This window comes from Bos javanicus, chromosome 23 (assembly GCF_032452875.1).
Source record: "Bos javanicus breed banteng chromosome 23, ARS-OSU_banteng_1.0, whole genome shotgun sequence".
NCBI lineage: Eukaryota > Metazoa > Chordata > Mammalia > Artiodactyla > Bovidae > Bos > Bos javanicus.
This window is the reverse complement of record NC_083890.1, coordinates 26,565,527-26,589,267: the sequence shown is the minus strand read 5'-3', so window position 1 is coordinate 26,589,267 and position 23,741 is coordinate 26,565,527. Positions and strand designations below refer to the sequence as shown.

The window sequence follows — 23,741 nt, the reverse complement described above, 5'->3', positions numbered from 1 at the left end:
GTTTTCTTTCTTTTTTTTTTTTTCCAACAAAACAAACATAACTTTCTATGAATTGGAACCAAAAGTTACAAAGACCACTTAACCCATGAGGCAGTGTTGTCTTACCTCTCCCCAGCCATTTGTGCAAAAACTTTTAAGATAGGAAATGGAATCATGACTGAATATACAGTAGGACTTCCTCTTTGCTAAACTGTATCAATCCTTGGTCTTGTTCAAGCCTTCCAGATTTTTCATAATAGACCAACATTCTTGCCAGAAAAAATTATGGAATATTGTGGTGGTGTAATTAAGAACATGAGGATAATATGATCAAGGACAGTGAAATGTGAGACTCAAACTTAACCTGGACTCTGAAGTGACATCAGAATTTATACAGGCTTTGACAAGACAATAGAAGACATTTCATTCATCTGGTTTGGGATGTTGTCATCTCTCAAGGTTTGGGATGATATCATCATAGCAATGTCCACTTCATATTGAATATTTTCTGATATATCAGAAAATAAAGTGTGAAAAACATGGGCCTATTAGTTTAATTGCTCTCATCAACAACATTTAAAATATAAGTATAATAAATCTCTGAAAGAGAGATGAAATCAGTGATGTAGGAAAGAAAGTTATGACATAAAAAACAAAGTAATGGGAAATGGTGGAACATAAAGCAATATCAATGGAAAGAAGTTAATAAGAGAGAAACTGATGTCCAGGAAACAGAGGGAAGAATGGACAATCAAGAGAGAAGAGGAGTCAATGGAGGGCATAGAGATAAAAGGGCAGACTGACACCAGAGGTCATTAAAGGTTTAACGGAATAAAATTTTGTCAGAGAATTTCACCAATTACTTTCCAAAGATCATCTGAAAAATAAAATGGAAAGATTGAAGTAAATACTGTAGAAAACACACATGAAGAAAAATCAAATTTTTTGAGTAATCTGAGTGCAATTATCAATGTATGGGATGCAGATGAAAACACACATGCATACATCAGGCATATAAGTTGGTTATTAGTTAATGAGGAAGCAAAGAATATAAATAGCCCTTTGTGAAATACAGTAGCTGTTACAACCTTTGGATGCAACCTCCTACAGGCATGAAAGAGATACATTCCTAAATTTTACTCCCTCTGAAAATAAAAATACAACTATAAAATGTCATTTAAAAGTGAAGTTTTAAACTTTTAATGGATTTATTAATGTTTAATGAAAAAGTCTTTAGGAGACATTGATGGACAATAGGTTCTCATGTCATTTGCACAAAAATTCAGTGTTGAGATATTTAGTTATTGAATTTTCCTTAAGATATAGAACCCTTCTACACATGTTTAAGAGGAATTGCAGTTTCCCAAACTGTGCCAACAAAAATAAAAACAGGAAGTAAAATTGTAATTGCTGGCAAGAAAAATTTCTAAAAAGTTTATGTGACGAGACAGCAAAAGTGACGCTGATGTATGGAACAGTCTTATGGACTCTGTGGGAGAGGGAGAGGGTGGGAAGATTTGGGAGAATGGCATTGAAACATGTAAAATATCATGTATGAAATGAAATGCCAGTCCAGGTTCAATGCACGATACTGGATGCTTGGGGCTGGTGCACTGGGACGACCCAGAGGGATGGTATGGGGAGGGAGGAGGGAGGAGGGTTCAGGATGGGGAACACATGTATACCTGTGATGGATTCATTTTGATATTTGGCAAAACTAATACAATATTGTAAAGTTTAAAAAAAAAAAGTTTATGTGAAATATTTATATGAATACCCTCGGAACAGATGGGTAATAAGTTCAAGGTCAGTGGAAAAATGACTCTCAACTTTACTCTTGACCCTTAAAATATATCAGAATTGATACTGACTTTGAAAGGCAATGAGGAGAGACAACTAGGAGAGAAGCTCCAACCTAAAAATTCAGGTTAGAGAAGTAGACATGCAGAGTAGCGTGAAGCTTAGAATGATAGATCAATAAAACAGTGAGAAATGTTTAAATCATCAAATATACAGTCATTTTAATGTGTTTTGGGAGTAACATGAACTGAAAGATACTTTACCAAATTGGTGTTGAAGTTCTTCTGAAAAAAAAAAAAATGGATAAACAATGTAAATCTCATGGGAAAGACATAAGAAGAAAATTCAAATGTATTAAAGATATCTCTTTAAAATTGAACCCATTAGGCTGTAGAAACACACACATATACAAACAAATACAACACATAAACAGATCTTTATATTGAGCATGCATTCTTATCTTTGTGGTAGTCTGGTTAATGTGTAAAACGGATGTATTAGTTGTGCATTGCACATTTAGCAATATCAGACACATACAGATGAATACACACAAACTTGTCTAAAAGAGGTTTTTTTCTGGAAAGAACAGTATTTAATAAAAGAAAATAGGGGGAATGAGAAGAAAAATTCTGAACTGATAAATCATTATAAAAATAGTAACTCTGGTCATTATCTCATACAATTTTTCATAATCAATTGGACCTTGTTTAGTTTTTTATTACTCAGTTTTTCATCTTTAAGCAGCTTTCTGATTGTTGGTAAAGAGATATAGTTAATCTTGTTGTTGAAGCTATAGACAGAGGAGCCTGGGGAGCTATAGTCCATGGGATAGCAAAGAGTCAGACACAACTGAGAGGCCAACACTTTCACTTTGTTTTCATGCTGTGCATAATGCCACAGACACTGAAGAACAGAGTCCTGAGCTACTGTTCCTATAGGATCTGCAGGGTTAGGTTCCTGGGTGCCTCTGTTCACCATTTTTTCTCAACTGATTCATGGAATGAAGTGAAAGTGAAAGTTGCTCAGTTGTGTCCAACTCTTTGCGGCCCTATGGACTATACAGTCCATGGAATTCTCCAGGCCAGAATACTGGAGTGGGTAGCCTTTCCCTTCTCCAGGGAATATTCCCAACCCAGGGATCGAATCCAGGTCTCCCACATTGTAAGTGGATTCTTTACCAACTGAGCTATGAGGGATACCTAACTGTATTTGTGTGAGTTAACTCATATCTTTATGAAGCTTACTTTAACAGTGTCAGATGAGAGGAAGATAAATCAGCTATTAAACAGCAGAGATATGTGGCTTGAATGAAATGATTTTTTTCATTGAAAATTCTATTAACAGTCAATAGAAGGGAAAAAGGAATGTTTTCCCAGTCAATCTGATGATTATAATCAGGGAGGTGGAATCTCAGAATTTCTGAGAACTGTTCTACTCGTTAGAAATGGAAGGCACAGTTATATTTTGAAGACAAGGGACAATACATCACATTTTATATAAAGTTCACCAAAGATACATTGTCCAAGTAAGTATATACAAAGCAAGTAGCAAGTCACTGTAACATCCTGTATACAGTCAACCTTTTAGAAAGTTACATTGCTAGCATCAGAAAAAAGGAGAAAAAATATCTTTAGGTTGAGCATGCCTTCCTATCTTTGTGGAAGTCTGGTTAATGGGTAAAGCAGGTAGATGTACTAGATGTACATTGTGCATTTAAGAGTACAGGAGGAGACTCAAATGGACAGAGAGAGGAAATTCTATTTTTAAATTTTATTGTCTTGCTGTAAAATATAAATTTTATTTTATCACCTGAAATTATCTTGGATAAAAATTTCAGATCAGAAACTTTGAAAACAGCAAAAGCTTAAATTTAAATTATTGCTAGTAACTCCTTGCCAAAGGAAATGTGTGGATAAATTTCAAGGAAAGAACACATCAAATAAAAACAAATAGGGGGAAATGAATAATGTCTGAAGATGGCAGACTTCAGTTGCAAGGATAATAACATGGAAAAGATAGATAAATAAAGCTCCAGGTACATTGGAGTTGGGGACAAAGAAACCGATGAGACTTGAGTAGGTATAAAGTGTAATACACTAATGGGACTTACCATTTCCTGTCCTCTCATATAAAAAAAAGAAGGGAGAAATAAACCATTCAAAACAATGAAGGCAGAATATAAGGAAGAGAGGAAGACAATAATTTTAAAATTTTCAATTGATTATTCATTCATTAAAAATGAACCACCCTTCCAAGAGTTGGCATTAAAACTTCCAAAAACTATACAATCCATGAGAGGTAATAATGTTTTAAATTCTGTCACTCATCTGTACAAAAAGAAGTAAGATAGGAAATGAAATCATAACAGAAAGTATAGCAGGACATCACTTGGATAAATCTTATGAATCACTGGTGTTGCATTGGGCCATCCACTATTTTAGAACAAACTATTGATACAAACATGATTACGACATGAGACTGGAAGTTAAAATGTGATTTAAAAAAAACCTACAGTAAAAGTCAAAGCTGTACCACTCCTCTGTCAAAAGCTGTACCACCAGCCATATGAAATGTGCTATATGATTTAAAAAGACGTGTTCTCAAATTCCATTCAAAATGCAAAACAAAATATAATTTTAAAATATAATTAGGAAAAATGTTAAATTTCATTTTTTAGTGCTTCATTAAGAAAATCTTAGGACTGCAGCATCTATAGTCATTCATGTAGAAATTTCTGAGTTGAGAGATGTATATTATACATGAATTTTCCTTAAAATTTAACATTCTTCTTCAAACATTAAGAAGGTATTGGTGTGAAGAATTAATGATTATGCAAATAGAGATGCAAAAGAATGCAGAATATTTACTATAGATGGAGAGGAAGAAATGACATGAACAATTCTAGAATATAATTGTAGTATAAATGAGAACATGTAAGTAATATGATCAAAAGAAATAAAAGAGTGAGACTCAAGCTTACCAAATACTCATAAAGGATATTAGAATTTTTACAGTCTCTTACAAGACAGAAAAGAGAAAACTCATGTATCAAGTTTGGGATCTTCTCATCTCCTAAAGTTTGGGAAGGTTCAACAGCATAGTAATGGCCCCTTTAATAGGGATACTTGAAATGATCCTTTGATAATGAAATTGTTTCAGAAAATAGAGTGTGAAAACCATAGACTTATTAGTCTCATCACCCTGATCTCAAAAAACTCATCATGCAAGTAAAGCAAGTCTCTGGAATACAGATGAAGTTGATGCTATAGGAAAGGAAACATATGAAACAAGCAAAAGATGGAATGAGAAATGCTGGAGCCTATGGAACCAACATTGGAGGAACTTAGTGAGAGAGAAGCTCGTTAACAATAAGTAGGGAGGGAAGAACAGACATCCCCGAGAAGGGGAGCCAAAGATATATGTATAACTGAAAGGGCACCAACTTACAGACACCAACTGATCAGTCACTGAAGAGTTAAAGGAGTAAAGATTTGTCAGAGAACCTTATCAAACTTTCCCCAAAGATTTTCTGAAAAAGGAAATAGAATATTCATGTAAATACCATGAAAATTGAGAAGAAAAAATTTTTAGAAAAATTTGAACACAATGTTCAAAGTATCAGGATATTGACAAACAAACATACATACTTTAGGCACACTAAATAAACTCACCAAGAATAGATGAGGACTGCTCCTTCTTACTCAGAGAGTATTCTATAAAGAAAATAGAAAAGAGCAACAAAAATAAAGAAAAAGCAGAAAAAAATTATATTTTCTAACTAGAGAAAAAAAATTTTAGGAGCAATATTTCTGAAGCTTCACTTTTCCATATGTTCATAACCTCATTTGACATTATACATTCTTTTATTATTCAATATGGTTGCTCTTATCAGTTTATTGGCTGCTATTAAAGATGTATTGTCAATTCTGATTTTTGCTGTTGCTCTGTTATATATGAAATCATTGATTTCATTAAAAATTTTAATACTCTTTTAAAAAAAACTTTTGAGTAATATTTTTGTTTTCAAAAGAAATAGAATTCAGGAATATATTTCCTGAATAATTTCCTGCCTAAGCATAACTGATTCAGTTTGCTGTACACCTGAAACTTATACAACATTGTAATATCAGATCAGATCAGTCGCTCAGTCGTGTCCGACTCTTTGTGACACCATGAATCGCAGCAAGCCAGGCCTCCCTGTCCATCACCAACTCCCGGAGTTCACTCAGACTCACGCCCATCAAGTCGGTGATGCCATCCAGCCATCTCATCCTCTGTCGTCCCCTTCTCCTCCTGCCCCCAATCCCTCCCAGCATCAGAGTCTTTTCCAATGAGTCAAGTCTTCGCATGAGGTGGCCAAAGTACTGGAGTTTCAGCTTTAGCATCATTCCTTCCAAAGAAATCCCAGGGCTGATCTTCTGAATGGACTGGTTGGATCTCCCTGCAGTCCAAGGGACTCTCAAGAGTCTTCTCCAACACCACAGTTCAAAAGCATCAAATTCTTCAGTGCTCAGCCTTCTTCACAGTCCAACTCTCACATCCATACCATGACCACAGGAAAAACCATGGCCTTGACTTTGTTGGCAAAGTAATGTCTCTGCTTTTGAATATGCTATCTAGGTTGGTCATAACTTTCCTTCCAAGGAGTAAGCGTCTTTTAATTTCATGGCTGCAGTCACCATCTGTAGTGATTTTGGAGCCCAGAAAAATAAAGTCTGACACTGTTTCCACTGTTTCCCCATCTATTTCCCATGAAGTGATGGGACCGGATGCCATGATCTTCATTTTCTGAATGTTGAGCTTTAAGCCAACTTTTTCATTCTCCTCTTTCACTTTCATCAAGAGGCTTTTTAGTTCCTCTTCACTTTCTGCCATAAGGGTGGCATCATCTGCATATCTGAGGTTATTGATATTTCTCCTGGCAATCTTGATTCCAGCTTGTGTTTCTTCCAGTCCAGCGTTTCTCATGATGTACTCTGCATAGAAGTTAAATAAGCAGGGTGACAATATACAGCCTTGATGAACTCCTTTTCCTATTTGGAACCAGTCTGTTGTTCCATGTCCAGTTCTAACTGTTGCTTCCTGACCTGCATACAAATTTCTCAAGAGGCTGATCAGGTGGTCTGGGATATGTAATATCAACCATACTCAAATAAAAAGCAAAAAAATAAATAAAATAACATTTTACTGAATATATCATGTTTTATGAAAAAATCTTTAGGAAACATTGCAGGCAATAGGTTTTGGTATCATTTGCTTAAAAAAATCAAATTTGAGAGAGAGGCACTGTTACTAAACATTCTTTATGATACAGAACCCTTCAAAACATCATTAAAAGGAATTATAATCTCAGACTGACAATTGTGTCAATAAATACAAAAATGAAAAGTAAAATTACTATTGTTGACAATTTTAAAAAGTATTTAAAATATGTTAAACATTTTTATACCCTGGAAAACCTGGGTAATAAATTCAAGGTCAGTGAAAAAATAAACTTCAACTTACCACTGACATTGATAGATATCAAAATTTACATTTTCTTTGAGGACAAAGAAGAGAGAAAACTATGGTGGAAGTCCATAACCAAAAATTCAGGTTAGAAGTGCACACATGCAGGAAATGTGTGAGCCAATAAAGAGGATATAGATAAAATGTTGAGAAATGTTAAAAAAAAATCAGAAATCCAGTCATTTTAAACTATTGGTGAATAAAATGATATCTAAGATACATACCAAATTTGTGCTGATATTCTTCTGAAAAATAAAATGGATAAACAGTGTAAATTTTATGGGAAAGACAAGAAGAAAATTCAAATTACCTATAGGAACCATGGAATTAGGATCCTGGGCATCTCCATTAACCACCTTTTCTCAATTGATTCATACACAACCATATTTGTATGAGTTTTAACTCATGCCTTAATAAAGCTTACTTTAACAGAGTCAGAAAGGAAGGGAAATGAGATAGTAAATAGCAGAAAAGAGGGTTGTAAATGAAATAAACTGAAGCTATCTTGGAGAAACATTGCATATAAAAACATTTTAAATTACAAAAACCTACAGATAAATTTCTGCTAATAATCTCCTGGAAGAAAGGAAACACACATAAATTGCAAGGACAGGACAAATTGAAGAAAAATGATGAGGAAACTGAATAACACCCAAAGATGGTAGAGTTCAGTAGCCAAAAAACAAAACAAGAGTAAATGATGTAAAACTCTATCTATGTTGGAATTGAGGAAGATGATCTTTGAGAGTTGAAAACGAGTGTCAAAGAGATAAATGAATTTTGACTAGATACAAAATATAACTCAATAATGAGATTTGTACTGTCCTGTTCACACAGGGTGAAAAAAAGATGAAAAAAAAAAAAAACATTCAAATATAAAAGACACAATAGGAAATGAGGACCATTTGAAACCATTTCATTTCATGTGAAACCAATAATTTGAAACCATTTCCTGGATAGTCTTTCCTTAAAACTAGACTAACATTTCTAAGAACTGGACCAAAGTTTCCTAGAGCCTTGATGTTCATGAGAAGCAATGTTGTGTTACTACCATTAATAGTTTTTTTTTTTTTTTTTTTGTAAAAAGTAGTTAATGAATCCATGAGAGACATTAGAGTAGTACTTCTTCTGAGATAGGCCCCACCAATTATTGGTCTCACACTGAGACCTCCAGCTGTTGCATAAAAAAAGCAAACATGTTTACATTCATGAGACTGAAAACTAAAGAATAATTGAAAATACTATTAGAAAAGGGGGATGCTAAACCTTAAATTATTATGTTAATTCTTTAATAAAAATAATAATCCTAAGACCACAGCTTCCCCAATCACTCACATAAAAATTCTAAATTGAGAGATATAGTAGACATGTGTGTTCCTTAAGATTCAAGGTCCTTCTTCACTGATTGAAAATGTATTTTAATGTGAAAAATTAATAACTGTGAATAAAAATGCAAAAATATAAAGAACATTTACTATAACTTAAAAGGAAGAAAAGCTAGGAAAAAAAAAACTGGAATGTAAATATAGTATAACTGAGAATATATGGATAAGGTGATCAAGAGCTATAAAAGAGTGAGACTCAAGCTCACCCCGGACAAAAGAATGAGATTAGAATGTATGAAGTCTTTGACAGGAAAATGGAGGGAGAAACTTCATCCATCACATTGGAAAGCTTCTCATCTTCTAAAGACTAGGGAATTAACAGTAGCATAATATTTGCCCCTTCAAATTGGATAAGTGAAATGATCCTACATAATGAATTTGTCCCAGGAAAGAAAGATGGAAACCATGGGCCAATTAATCTCATCACTTTCATCTCACAAAATCCATAATACAGTATAGAAAGTCTCTGGAAGACAGATAAAGCCAAAGTCACAGGGAAGGATAAGTATGGAACAATGAGAACAAAAGATGCTATGGGAAAAGATGGAACATAAGGAAAAAACTATGGAGAAAAGTGAATAAGAGAGACGTTCTTATCCAAAACCTGGGGAAAGAAGAATGTACATTTGGAAGGGAGCTGATGGAGGTTATGTGGATGAAAAAGTGGGGACTCTTATAGATACTCTAAAAGAGATGAGTAAAGATTTGTCAGAGAATCTTACCAAATTTTCCCCAAATATCACCTGAAAAAGGAAAAAGTCATATAAATACCATGGAAACACACATGAAGAAAAATCAAATTTTTTGAAAAATCTGAATGCAATGTTTGAAGTATTGGGATGCAGACAAAAGCATATGCACAAACACACAGACACACAAAAAACATCAGGCACAAAAAATAAACGCACCAACAGTGGCCGAAAGCTGCTCCCTTATCTCCAGGATATTTCCTACTAAAAATGAAAGAAAAAGCAAAAACTAAGTGAATTTGCTGAATGGATAAAAATTCTTAGGAGTAATATTTCTAGTAGTTAACTTTTCCACATGTTCATTAAACCATTTGACATGATTTAGGATTTACTGATTCAGTATGGTTTCTCTAATAGGTTCATCGGCTGCTACTAAATATATATTGTCAATTTTCATTTTGAGACAAAACTACATCGTGCTCAGTCGCTCAGTCATGTCCAACTCTTTTGTGACCCCATGGACTGTACCCCGCCAGGCTCCTCTGTCCACGGCATTCTCCAGGCAAGAATACTGGAGTGGGTTAGCATTTTCTCCTCCAGGAAAAACTATATAGAAATATGCAAATTTTGGATTTGAGGAAAATATTCATAGAGACCTGAAGACAAAAGTATGAGAAAAGGATGAAACTATAACTAGGCTCACAGGTAAATACTTGAATGGAACTTGTTGTTTTCCTCTTCACAATTATTGATAAAAATAACAGGAAAAAACTCAAATTCACCCAAAATGAGGTCCTAATGTAAAGAAGAGACAAGGGCCAAAATTTCAACTGCTCAGTTATGTCCATCTCTTGAGACCCCATGGACTGCAGCCTTCCAGGCTTCTCTGTTCATGGACTCTCCCAGGCAAGAATACTGGAGTGGGTTGCCATTTCCTTCTCCAGGTGATCTTCCCAACCCAGGGATCAAACTCAGGTCTCTTGTATTGTACGTAGACTCTTTACCCATTGAGCCACCAAGGAAGCCAATAAAAGTGGGAAAAGCACTCAAATTCATCCAAATGAGGGCCCGATGTGAGGAAGAGACAAGGGTCCAAATTTCAAACACTTCCATTTTTACTCTGTGACTCAACCTGACCCATGTTTCTGAGAAATTACCCCATATCATCCAAAAGCCATCTCACCAATCAGAGGAAAGTTTTATTGACTTCCATTCACCTGCTGGTGTAAAGGGAAATGAGAAGAGATATGACACCATGACAGGACGTAGAATAGGACTTCCTCTACGATAAACAGTGATCATCAGTGTTGCATTGGGCCTTCCTTCACAGAGTAAATTGCAAAGGCACACTCATACACAAAAGAATCCCTTAAAATGAAATGAAGAAGTAAAGAGGCAATCACCATTTTCTCCAGATTCCATGAAATCTGCTACATGCATGAAAAAATACATTCCTAAAACCTGCTTCTTTTGAAAACAAATTTATAACTAGAAAATATCTTTAGAAAACAAGAACATTAAACCTTTAATGATTTTGTCAGTGGGGTAAAAACAAAGCCAAAGGAAACAAATGTTGGCTACATTCTGATGGAAGAAGAAGGAAACTTATAGCCCTTTCCTAGTGCAGTCCATGGTTCAAAATGATCATTATTTTGAGAATTGGGAGCATTGATTTCCAATGGACACTTGGCTAACCAGAAGAAATGCTGTACTTCATCCCCACCAACTCTTGGTGCAAAATGAAAAAAGGATGGGCAATGATACAAGGAGAGGAAGTAGAGAAGGGATGGGAACCTCTGGGTTAAAAATTAATAACTTGTCATCATTCATTTGTCCTTCCTTTAATTTTACAGAATCCAAGGCAATGTGACCTGATTCATGAGTCAGGTACTCAAGATGTCACAAGGAAGCCTTAAGTGAAAGCACCCATCTATCTAAGTCTGTAGCAGTAGTCCTATGAAACCTGTGCCATATATTAAAGATATAGATATAAAGAAAAGATATAGATTTCTTAATTCCATTTAATCTGTAACAAAAATACAATTGTGAATGTCATTAGCAAATGAAAGATGTTAAACATGTAAGTTTTAGTACTAAGTCATTAATCCTCTCTTCAGAGTATTCCTTGGTAGCTCACACTGTAAAGAATCTGCCTGCAATGCAGAAGACCTGGGTTCGATTCCTGGGTTGGGAAGATTCCCGAGAGAAGGAAATGGCAACCCACTCCAGTATTGTTTCCTGGAGAATCCCACTGAGAGAGGAGCACGGAGGGTTACAGTCCATGGGGCTGCAAAGAGTCAGACACAATTGACTGACTTTCACTTTCACTAAAAGTATTCTAAGACTGTAGCCTCTCTTGCTATTTGCATAAAATTTCAAAATAAACTAATACAAGGGAATTTGCATTAATATATTAAGTTCTTCTACAAACAAGGTACTTGCATTTCCCCCCCAATTGTGGGCAAATAATGCATTGAAAAGATAATATAATTACTATGGTATGAAATAATTTAAACTCGGGAAATAGTATTTAAAATATCTGTAAACATAGAGAATATGTTAGGAACTGGACAGAGCAGGGCAAGTAAGCCTAAAGTCCACAATGGTTCAATGAATTATATCTTAATTTACACAATCTTTGCAAGTACAATGTATTAAGGGACATGACTCAGCAAATTTGTAGACTTAGCTCATCTCATAAGGTTTGTGGCGGTATCAATTGCCTAGTAATGGTCCCTCAACTGGAAATATATGAGATATGTACTAACTTAATGGGCATTTTCCAGAAAAAAAAATATAATGAAAACCAGGTCCCCATTAATCTTATCATGTTTATCCCAAATTTATAATATAACTGACCACAGTCTGGATGAAAGAAGATAATGTATATAATGTATAATTATGTGAAATGAAAAAAGAAAAAGAATTGGGCAAGATGTAAAGGTAGGGAAAAAGAAAAAGTGAGAAATTTATATGGGTGATTTTATGAACAAATAATAGACCGGGAAGGATCAGCATCTGGGAAAAGGGGGTCAACACTGCCATAGAGATAAAAAGAAAGGGAACATTAAAGGCATTGAGAAAGGATTCATTTAGAGGGTTATTTTGGTAAAAAGGTTGTCAGAGAAATTTACCACATATTTTCTGAAGGTCACCTGAAAAATAAAAAGGAAAGATCCATGTTAATATTACGGCACAGAAAAGGGTGGGGGGATTTAAAAGTAGTGAAAAATTCACATGCAATGGTGAAGATACCAAAATGCAGACAAACATACACATCCCCACACATGTGTGCAGACATATGCGCTTATACGATTAATAATAGTGTCTGAAAGCTCACAAAATTAAACAAAAATTTAATAGGAGTAAAAGAAATTAACTTATTGCCTGTGCAAGAATTTCAGGACTATTAGTTTTGTCCATGATCTTTTAAAGTTATTCTTCATCTATGTGGACATTACATTAGATGCTAGTATTCTGTTGGTTGCCTTTAATAAGTTCTTTGGCTGCTAGGAAAAAGAAATAATCAATTCCCTTCATGTTGCAGCTATGCTGTATAAAGTATTCCCAAGCAGTGAAATAGAGAATAATGAACCCACACCTTGAGAGAAAATTCAGGGATTGTTTCTCAGACACCTGTATAAACATTTTCATGAAACAATGATTTATGATCTGTTTTTGGCAAGTTTCTATTTTAACCTATCTCAAAATGAAGTACATCTTATTTGATCACCTTTTCAGAATAATATGAAAACCCAGACTCATTACGGGCAAGAGTTAGCTTAAAAGAGATGAAAAACCAAATAAAACAGCACTCCTTTGTGCAAAACACTAGCTGTAGCAGCCCTTACATGAAGGCTACTCCCTGTCCAATTCTAAAGTCCATTCTAAAGGAGATCAGTCCTGGGTGCTCATTGGAAGGACTGATGTTAAAGCTGATTAGGCCACCTCATGCGAAGAGTTGACTCATTGGAAAAGACCCTGATGCTGGGAGGGATTGGGGGCAGGAGGAGAAGGGGACAACAGAGGATGAGATGGCTGGACGGCATCACCAACTCGATGGACATGAGTTTGAATGAACTCCGGGAGTTGGTGATGGATAGGGAGGCCTGGCGAGCTGTGATTCATGGCATCACAAAGAGTCAGACACGACCGAGCCACTGAACTGAACAGAACTCCCTATATTAAAGAGATATATCTCTAAATTCTATTCCCTCTAAAAGCAAAAATATGATTCAAAAAATTCATTTAAAAAGAGGATATTAATCATTAAATGGATATATTAGTGTTTTATGAAAAAAGCTTTAGGAAACATTGCAGACAATAGTTTCTGGTTCTTTCTGCCTAAAAATTCAGAACTGAGAGATGTAGAGACATTAGGTTTTCCATAAGATAGAAAATACTCCTACACATCAGTAAAAGGAATTGCAGTCTCTTAAATTAGCAACTGTGTTAATTAAAAGACAAAATATAAATTCAATTGGAAATTTTTAAAATTCCAAAAGATTATGTCAAACACATTATACCTGAGAAAATTTGAAAGAACAAGGAAGAAAGAAAGTAATGGCTTTCCCCTACTTTCTCTCTTCCTTATTCTTTCAAATGTAAAGTAATTAGCCTCCAATTAAAATAAATAAAATTATATTAAAAAATTCAAGTTAGGATAGTAATCAGCCAGGAAAAGAGTAAGACAGTGAATGACATATCAGAAGAATGAAGGGAAATGTTAAAAACATCAGGAATGTATTTTCAAGTGTTTTGGGTATAAAGAGATGTCAGAGATATGTTACCAAATTTGTGCTGAAGTTCTTCTGTAAAATAAAAAGGAAAAATCAGTGTAAATCTCATGGGGAAAACACAGGAAGAAAAATTAAATTTATTAAAAAGCATGTATTTAAAATTAAAGCATTTAGGATACAGACACACACACATAAATGCAAGAACTCACACCAGGAAGACACATACACACTCACAAAAACACACAAATACACAGACAATGTGAACAAATTTGGTTTAAAGTGCATTATTGAAGAAACGAGTATTTAATGAAACACAAAGGTGGAGATGAATACATTTTCTGAATCAAGGACACATTTTTAAAAACAGAGATTCTGATAACTACTAATACAATTTTTCCAGATTCCTTTTGTTCTTATTTAGAATTTTGTTGCTCAGTTTTTCATCTCTAGAGAGTCCTCTGACTGCTGCTTATATGGTCACTTCTGTTGGGGAAACTATGTATAATCCACAAACACTGATGTATATACAGAGTGCTGAGTTCCTAGAGAATGTGCAGCGTGAGGGTCAAGGGGGCCTCTATCACCATTTCCCTCAACTGAAACATATATAACTGTATTTTATGTGAATATGGTTTTAACTCATGTCTCAATAAGGTCACATGAAAGAAAGGAAAATAAAGTTTTTTTTTGTTTGTTTGTTTTTACTTTTAAACTTTTTGTTTTATATTGAGGTATAGCTGATGCCTGGAGAATCCCGTGGACAGAGGAGCCTGGTGGGCTGCTGTCCATAGTGTCACACAGAGTTGAACGTGACTGAAGCCACTTAGCAGCAGCAGCAGCAGCAACAGCAGCTGATTGACAATGTTGTGACAGCTTCAGATGAACAGCAAAGACGCACAGCCATACATGCCATGTTTTAATTCTCCCCCAAACTCCTCTCCCATCCAGGCTGCCACATAACATTAAGTAGAGTTCCATACTGTATAGCTATACAGTAGGTCCTTGTTGGCTATCCATTTTAAACATAGCAGTGTATACATATCCATCCTAAACTCCCCAACTACCCCTTCTCCACTTTCCTCCCACCATCAACCATAGGTTTGTTCTCCAAGTCTGTGAATCTCTTTCTGTTTTGTAAGTTCATGTGTATCAGGCAAATGAAGTATCAATGTCAAGGAAGGAATTTTAAATTAAATGATGCAAACTATGGGCTTCCCTCGTGGCTCAGAGGGTAAAAGCATCTGCCTGCAATGCGGGAGACCTGGGTTCGATCCCTGGGTCAGGAAGATCCCCTGGGGAAGGAAATGGCAACCCACTCCAGTATTCTTGCCTGGAAAATCCCATGGATGGAGGAACCTGGTAGGCTACAGTCCCTGGGGTCACAAAGAGTCGGACACGACCGAGCAACTTCACTTTCACTTTCATCTTGGAAAAACTTTCAAATCAGAAAATTTTAAAATGACTAAACCTTGCTAAAAGATTACTCCTAATACTCCTTGAAGAAGGTAACATATATGTGCATAAATGGAAAGGACAGGACAAACCAAAGAAAAAGTAATGAGGAAACTGAGTAACATCTAAGAATTACAGACATCACGAAAAAGCAAAAACTGCATGACAAAAAAGTGATGTAAAGGTCTACGTACATTGGAGTTGAAGGAGGTGATCATGGAGAACTGAAAACCAATGTCAATGAAACACATGAAACTTGAGTAGGCACAGAGTATAATATAATAATAGGACTTGCCTTTGTCATGTTCACACTTATCTGAAAAAAATAATATAAAGTTATTGAAACATAATGAAGGCACAGTGTTAGGAAGAAGGAGGATAATAATTTGAATTCCTCACATTGCTTATTCTTTTGTTAAAACTGGATGCACCTTTCTAAGAACTGTAACCAAACTTCCAAAGTACATGCAACCCATGAGAGGGAAGATTGTTTTATCTCTGCCCAGCCATTTGTACAAAAGGAATTAATATAGGGAATGGAATCAGGACTAATGTTAGCATAGGACTTTCTCTGAGATAAGACCACCACAGTAGCACAGTAATGGCTTCTTCAACTTGGATAAATGAAAAGATCCTATATAGACCAGCCCCAAAAAGAGAGAGTGAAAATCATGGACCTGTTAATCTCATTGCTTTCATCTCAAAAAATTCATAATGCATTACAGAAAGTCTCTGGAAGACAGACAAACCCATTGTTATAGGAAAGAAAAGGTATAGGATATGAGAACAACAACAACAAAAAGATGAAATGGTGGGCAAAAAAGGAACAACGATGGGAGGAAATTAAGAGAGAAGTTCAAATTTAAGAGTGAACATTCATGAGAAGGAGAGCTAATGGAGGGCACAGAGAAGAAAGGGTGGGGACTGTTACAGACACCAAAGATGTAGTCCTTAAAGAGTTAAAGGAGCAAAGATTTCTCAGAGGATCTTACCAAGTTTTCCACAAATATCATCTGAAAAATAAAATGAAAAAACTCTTGTAAATACCATGGAAACACATACAAAGAAAAATAAAATTTTTGAAAAATCTGAATGCAATGGCCAAAGTATTGGATGCAGATAAAAGCATACACACACACACACACACACACACACACACACACAGACAATATCAAGCACAAATGTAAACACACCCACAGTAGCTGAAAGCTTCTCCATTCTATCCAGATTATGTGCTACAAAAAAGAAAGAAATAAAAATGAACAAAGAGAATTTTCTGAATGGATAAGACTTTTTGGAATAGTATTTTTGGTAGTTAACTTTTCCACATGCTCATAGTGTCATCTGGCATAATTAAGGTTTTAATTATTCAGTATGCTTGCTCTAATAGGTTTATTGGCTGCTATTAAATATATGCTGCTAACTCTCATTTTGGTGTAGCTCCATTATATAAAATCACCACAAACACTGACTCAGAGTATCCTGGACCACTCCTCCTCAAGAAACCACAGGATTTTAATTCCTGGATAATGATTTACAACATTTTTGTCAATAGGTGTCACAACATAACCTTATATTTTGTGAATTTTTATTACAATTCATGTTGAAAAGATGCTCATCTTAATTAGATCATGTGAAACAACAAATAAAGCAATGAACACAAGTAATGAGGGAGTTGAAATCACATATTCAGGGCACATGTTGGACAAAACTTTCACACCAGTCCTTGAACATTCCATCACTTCAAAAGTATATGATTAATAAAATTTATATGGCAGAAAGTGTCTGTTTGTGCCAGTTGAATGGACAGGACAAAGCCAAGAAATTATGATGGAAGAAACTGAGTGAAAAATAAAGATGATGAATTTCAGTTGGAAAGATTGGATAATGAGACAGACTATGTAAAAATATGCAAATGTTGGATTTGAGGAAGATGGTCATAGAGACCTGAAGATAAAGATATGATAAAAGGATAAGACTGACATTTTCCTCTTCGTATTTCATATAAATTAACAGGAAAAAGAACTGAAAATTCATTCCAGTTGAGGTTCTGATGTGAAGAAGGAACAAGGGCCAAAATTTCAAACTCTTCTATATTTTACTATTTGGCTCAACCTGACTCATATTTCTGAGTATTGACTCCATGTCATCTGGAGGTCATATCACCAATCAGTGAAAGTTTTATTGATTTCCATTTTCCTACTGGTTCAAAATGGAATCAGAAGGTATATGACACCATGGGAGGTGGTAGCATAGGAATTCCTCTTGGAAAACAGCATCTGTCCCTGGTGTTTCACTGAGACTTTTGCTTCTCAGAATCAACTGCACACCCACAATCATACTTAAGAGACTTACCTAAAATGAGGTGAAGAAATAAAGAGCACAATTACTTCTCTGTCCAAATGACATGTTACGGTAGTCAGAGAAATCCTGCTACATATATCAAATAAATATAATCCTAAAAGCATTCCCTTTGAAAGCAAAATCATAATTGAAAAATGTCATCAGAAAAGGAGGAAAATTTTAAGGACTTAATGAAGTATAAAGCAAAAGAATAGCCCATGGTTCAAAATGACCAGTATTTTTAGATCTAAAGGCACCAATTTCCAAAAGACATCTTGCCAATTATAGGTAATGTATTTTTTTCCCATGGAAATTTTGGTGCAAAATGAACATAGATGGGAGATAATACAAAGAGAGGAATTAGAATAAGACATCTCTGAGATAAACTGTAACAGTCTTTCATCTTTCTTTGGCCCCTCTTTTTGTTTTTAAGAATAGAATGCAGTTCTGCCCATATTCAGGTCATAAGGAAGCTACAATGAAAGTACTCTTCCATCTAAATCTATATCTTTAGCAGTACTTGTATGAATCCTGGTCTATGTGTGAAAGAGATATATTCCTTAATTCCATTCAGTCTTTAACAAAAATATAATTGTAAATATCATTAATGAAAGAAGGATGTTAAACGTTTATTGGCTTTAGCAGTGAGTTATTAACCATCTCTTAGGAATATTCTAAGACTTAGCCTCTCAGGCCATTCACACAAAATTTCAAAATAGACTAGTATGTTATAAATGAAATCCCCTTAATATATAAAGTCCTATAAATACTTAAGGTATTTCAATTTTCCCCATCATGTCCAAATAAAGTAATGAAATTACATCACAATTACTACAGTATGAAATAATTTAAACTTGGAAAGTAGTATTTAAAATATATGTATGCCTATAGAATATGTGAGCAAATAATCTGAACAGGTGAAAGGGAGTCTCAAGCCCAAAGTATTCCAAGAGTTACATTTGCGTTTACACAGTTTGAGAGAAGAATGGATGGAGGTGTGTCACTTAGCAAGTTTGTAGACTTAGCTCATTTCATAAGGTTTTGGAGGTATCGACTGTATAGTAGTAATGTCCCTGAACTAGAAATACATGAGATAAGTAGTAACATAGTAGCCATTTTCCAGAAAACAAATTATATGATGTAAAGTAAGTTCTCATCAATGTCATCCCTTTCACATCAAAAAATTCATAATGAAATTCTCGTAAGGCTCTAATGATTGTTGGAAACAATGTTTGTATAAAGACAATATGTTAAATGAAAAAAAAAAGTAGAATTGGGCAATGTTTAAGGGCAAGGAAAGAGAATAAGTGAGAACTCCATATGATTGATTTTATAAACTAATTGGGTAAGGATGGGTCGACATCCCATAGTAGGGGGATCAACAGCTGGTATATAGTTTAAGAGACTGGAAAGTATAGGCACTGAGAAAGTGACCATCTAGAAGGTTACTGAAGCAGAAAGATTGTCAGGGAAATTTACCCCACTTTTTCTGAAGGTCATCTGAAAGATACAATGGAAAAGTTCTTGTCAATACCATGGCACAGAAACAGTGAAAAAACTTGTAAGCAGAGAAAAATTCATATGCAAAGATGAACATACCAGGATTCATACAAACACAGACATACACAAACACACCTATGTGCAGGCACACACATATACCAACTGTATCTGAAAGCTGAGCACACTGGTCAAAATTTACTACAAGGAAAAGGAGCAATGTTACTGCCTTGTGCAAGCATTATAGGGTTATTGGTTGTGTCAGTGATCTTTTAAAATTTTTCTTATTTGTACATTACATGGGATACTAGAATTCTGTTTTTGGATGCTAGGAAAAAGAAATAATAAATTTCTTTTAGATTGTAGCTATTTTGTATAAAGTATCCACAAATAGTGAAGTAGAGAATTCTGAACCCATGCTTCCAGAGAAGATTCAGGGATTGGTGCTCAGATACCTGTATAAACATTTTCATGAAACAGTGATGTCATGACCTGTTTTTGTTGAGTTTCTATTTTAACTTATGCCAAAATGAACCATATCTTAAGTCATCTTTTCAGAATAATATGAAAACCCAGACTCATTATGGGTGAGAATTAGTTTAAAAGAGATGAAAATCCAATGATAAAACAGCATTAGCCATAGCAGTCATTAACCTGTATTAAAGTAATATATCCCTAAATTCTATTCCCTCTGAAAACAAAAATACGGCTGAAACTATAATTTAAAAAGAAGATATTTATCTTAATTGGATAAGTTAGTGTTTTATGAAATAAGCTTTAGGAAACATTGCAGGCAATAGGTTCTGGTCTTTTCTGTATAAAAATTCAGAACTGAGAGATGTAGAGAAATTGAACTTTCTAAAAGATAAAGAATACTCCTACGTATCAGTAAAAGGAATTGCATTTTCTTAAATCAACAACAGTGTTAATTAAAAGAGAAAATAGAGTTATTATTGTTGGAAATTTTAAAAATTCCAGAAACTTATATATGAAATCCATGTATGCTCAAGAACATTTGTATAATAAGTTCAAAACAAGTGGAAAAATAGCCCTTGATCTTTGAATGTTATCGGAATATATATAAACTTTGAAAGGACAAAGAAGAGAGAAAAGAAGAGGAGAAATCTATAAGTAAAGATTCAGGTTTGAAGTGTAGACATGCAGACGAGTGAGGCAATGAATGGCATATTGATAGAATGGTGGAAATGTTTAAAAACATCAGGAAATCAGTCATTTTCAAGCATTTTAGGCACAAAGGGATGTCAAAGATATGTTACCAAATTTGTGCTGAAGATCTTCTGAAAAATAAAATGGAAAAAATCAATGTCAATCTATGGAAAGACACAGGAAGAAAATTTGAATTTATTGAAAAAAATGTATTTAACATTAAAATCATTAGGATGTAGATAAACACAAACTCAAGAAATCATAAATACTCATTCAGTCACATTCAGATAAATGCTGATGAACTTGGATCAAAGTACCCTTTTGAGGATAAAGTAGCTTTTAGTGAAACAAAGCAGAAGGCATGAATAAGTTTTGCAATTTAAAGAAACATTTTAAGAACCATAGCTCTGGTAATTACTTGACACAATTTTTAGTAATCTCCTTGATCTTAGTTTTTAATTATTCAGTTTTTTATCTTTAATGAGTTTTATGATTTGGCTAATGATGAATAGTCAATACTTCTATTGAGAAAGCTCTGCTATATATAATCCACAAACACTAAAGTGAACAATGCTGAACTATTGCTCCTGTAAGACCTGTAGATTACAGATGTAGTCACTGTGTTTTCTCAACAGCTTCATGCATAACTGTATTTTATATGAATATAATTTTAACTCATGCTTCAATAAAATCACATGAAAGAAGGGAAATGAAATACTAAAGTCAAGAAAGAATTTTTTTTGCAAGTCAATCTCTATTGAAAACTGCAGTATTAATACGTAACAATTCTTATTACAATAAACGTGCTTTTAAGAATTTTAAATCTAAGTTCGTCTGCTTATCAGAATACATACAATTTAAAATAGTATGAATTTACACATAATGGAATTGGTTCAGGGTGGATGTTCCATTCCTTCGTATTGACTGACACCTTAGTTCAACACAGAGGTAAGGGGTGACTTTAACACTGGAAGACAATGCTGACTTAAGTTTTTTAAATGTACTGAGGTAATGGTCTAAAAAACCAGTACTCAAAAATCATTAAAAAAAAAAAAAAGAACCATTTCCTAGTCAGTAAAGAAAAGTTATGACCAACCTAGATACCATATTGAAAAGCAGAAACATTACTTTGCCAACAAAGGTCAGTCTAGTCAAGGCTATGGTTTTTCCAGTGGTTATGTATGGATGTGAGAATTGAACTGTGAAGAAACCTGAGCGCTGAAGAATTGCTGCTTTTGAACTGTGGTGTTGGAGAAGACTTCTGAAAGTCCCTTGGACTGCAAGGAGATCCAACCAGTCCATTCTAAAGGAGATCAGCCCTGGGTGTTCTTTGGAGGAAATGATGCTAAAGCTGAAACTCCAGTACTTTGGCCACCTCATGCGAAGACTTGACTCATTGGAAAAGACTCTGATGCTGGGAGGGATTGGGGGCAGGAGGAGAAGGGGACGACAGAGGATGAGATGGCTGGATGGCATCACCGACTCGATGGACTTGAGTCTGAGTGAACTCCGGGAGTTGGTGATGGACAGGGAGGCCTGGTGTGCTGCGATTCATGGGGTTGCAAAGAGTTGGACACGACTGACCGACTGAACTGAACTGAACTGAACAGTGGGCCCAGGGGTCTCTCTTGAGTGGGCATCACAACAATACCACCAGGAACACAGGAAAGCTGACTTTCTACCAACCACTGGACTGCACAAGGCCCTACAGGAGACTTCCACAGGGCTCAGGAGGCCAAGATAAGAAACCTGTCATTTCCAAAATACCCATCCTGGGAGCACAGCATGCCCTGATGCTCACTACAACTTCCCTGAACAGAGATACCAAAGTCTCTTTGGTCCCCCTGGTCCAAGTGACTTGAGGTTGATCCTGGGGATTCAAATAAGATTACCCCAGAGCTTTTAAGAAAGGACTTTTAAAATGAAATGATTGGAGCTATCTTGAAAAAGTTTTCAAATCTGAAATTTTAAATACTACAGAAGTTTGCTAGAAAATTACAAAGAATATTTCCTTGGCAGAAAGGAAATATGAATGGGCATAAATTGCAGGGATGGGACAAACCAAAGAGAATAGTAGTCAGGAAGGTGATTACATTTAAAGATTTCAGACTTCATTTACAATAAGAACACCATGAAAAAGAAGTATATAAAGCTCTATGTACATTAGAATTGAGAAAATTGATCATGGTGAGTTGAAGACCAATGTCAAAGAAACTGATGAACTTGAATGGATACAAAGAGTAATACACTAATTGTACTTGCCTTTTTCCTCTTCATATTTATCTGAAAAAAGAAAAATAAAATTATTCAAACATAAAGACGGTACAATGTTAGGAAGAGAGAAGGACAATAATTTGACTTCCCCATATTGTTAATTCTTTTGTTAAAACTAAACCCACCTTGCTAAGAACTAGATGCGAAGGCTCCCAAAGGTCATGTAACCCATGAGAGAGAAGATTGTTTTACCTCTCCGAGCCATTTGTGTGACAGGAATTAATATAAGGAATGAAATCATGACTGAAGTTAGTGTAGTACTTCCTCTGAGATAAGCCTTACCAATCACTGATATTGCATTAAACTTAGCTTTGCAGAATAAAAGACAAGCAAGCTTACATTAATGAGACAGGAACTTAAAATGTGATGAAAACCCTACAGTAAAAGTACCACTCTTGTCAAAAACTCTTTCTATAGCAGTTTGTCATAAGAAACCTGCTACCCACATTAAAGATAAGTGTTCCAAAATTGCATTCAATCAGTAAACCAAAATATAATTGACATATCATTTGAAAAGGAGGATGTTATTGGCACTAAAACAGACATATAGTTCAATGGGACAGAATAGAAAGCCCAGAAATAAATTTGCACACTTATGGTCAATTAATCTTCCACCAAAGTGGCAAGCATATACAATGGGGAAAAGACAGTCTCTTTGGCAAGTGGCCTTAGGAAAGCTGGACAGCCATATAAATCAATGAAGTTAGAATACTTGCTCACACCATACACAAAAATAAACTCAAATGCCTTAAAGACCTAAATATAAGACATAACACCATAAAATTCCTAGAAGAGAACATAGGGAAAACATTCTCTGGCATAACTTATAGCCATATTTTAAGGTCAAAGAAATAAAGGTAAAAGAAATAAAAACAAAATTTAACAAATTGGACTTAATCAGCTTTGCT

General features: G+C 34.9%; 1 protein-coding gene across 1 annotated transcript in view; it reads right to left on the bottom strand.

Moving 5' to 3' along the window:
• The window catches only part of LOC133236442 (butyrophilin subfamily 1 member A1-like), a 57,377-nt gene extending 34,540 nt beyond the window's left edge, over positions 1–22,837 (bottom strand). Inside the window, exons 1-13 of the mRNA XM_061398467.1 lie at positions 22,822–22,837; positions 20,670–20,690; positions 19,375–19,395; positions 16,746–16,787; positions 16,545–16,565; positions 15,848–15,868; positions 14,152–14,172; positions 12,496–12,516; positions 9,581–9,625; positions 9,395–9,415; positions 7,512–7,532; positions 5,451–5,492; positions 2,043–2,063 (exon numbers count right to left, since the gene is read on the bottom strand). Coding sequence (XP_061254451.1) covers positions 2,043–2,063; positions 5,451–5,492; positions 7,512–7,532; positions 9,395–9,415; positions 9,581–9,625; positions 12,496–12,516; positions 14,152–14,172; positions 15,848–15,868; positions 16,545–16,565; positions 16,746–16,770 — 259 coding nt within the window. The 5' untranslated portion in view covers positions 16,771–16,787; positions 19,375–19,395; positions 20,670–20,690; positions 22,822–22,837. The remainder of the gene's footprint in view (positions 1–2,042; positions 2,064–5,450; positions 5,493–7,511; positions 7,533–9,394; positions 9,416–9,580; positions 9,626–12,495; positions 12,517–14,151; positions 14,173–15,847; positions 15,869–16,544; positions 16,566–16,745; positions 16,788–19,374; positions 19,396–20,669; positions 20,691–22,821) is intronic.
• Between the last annotated feature and the right edge of the window lie 904 nt (positions 22,838–23,741).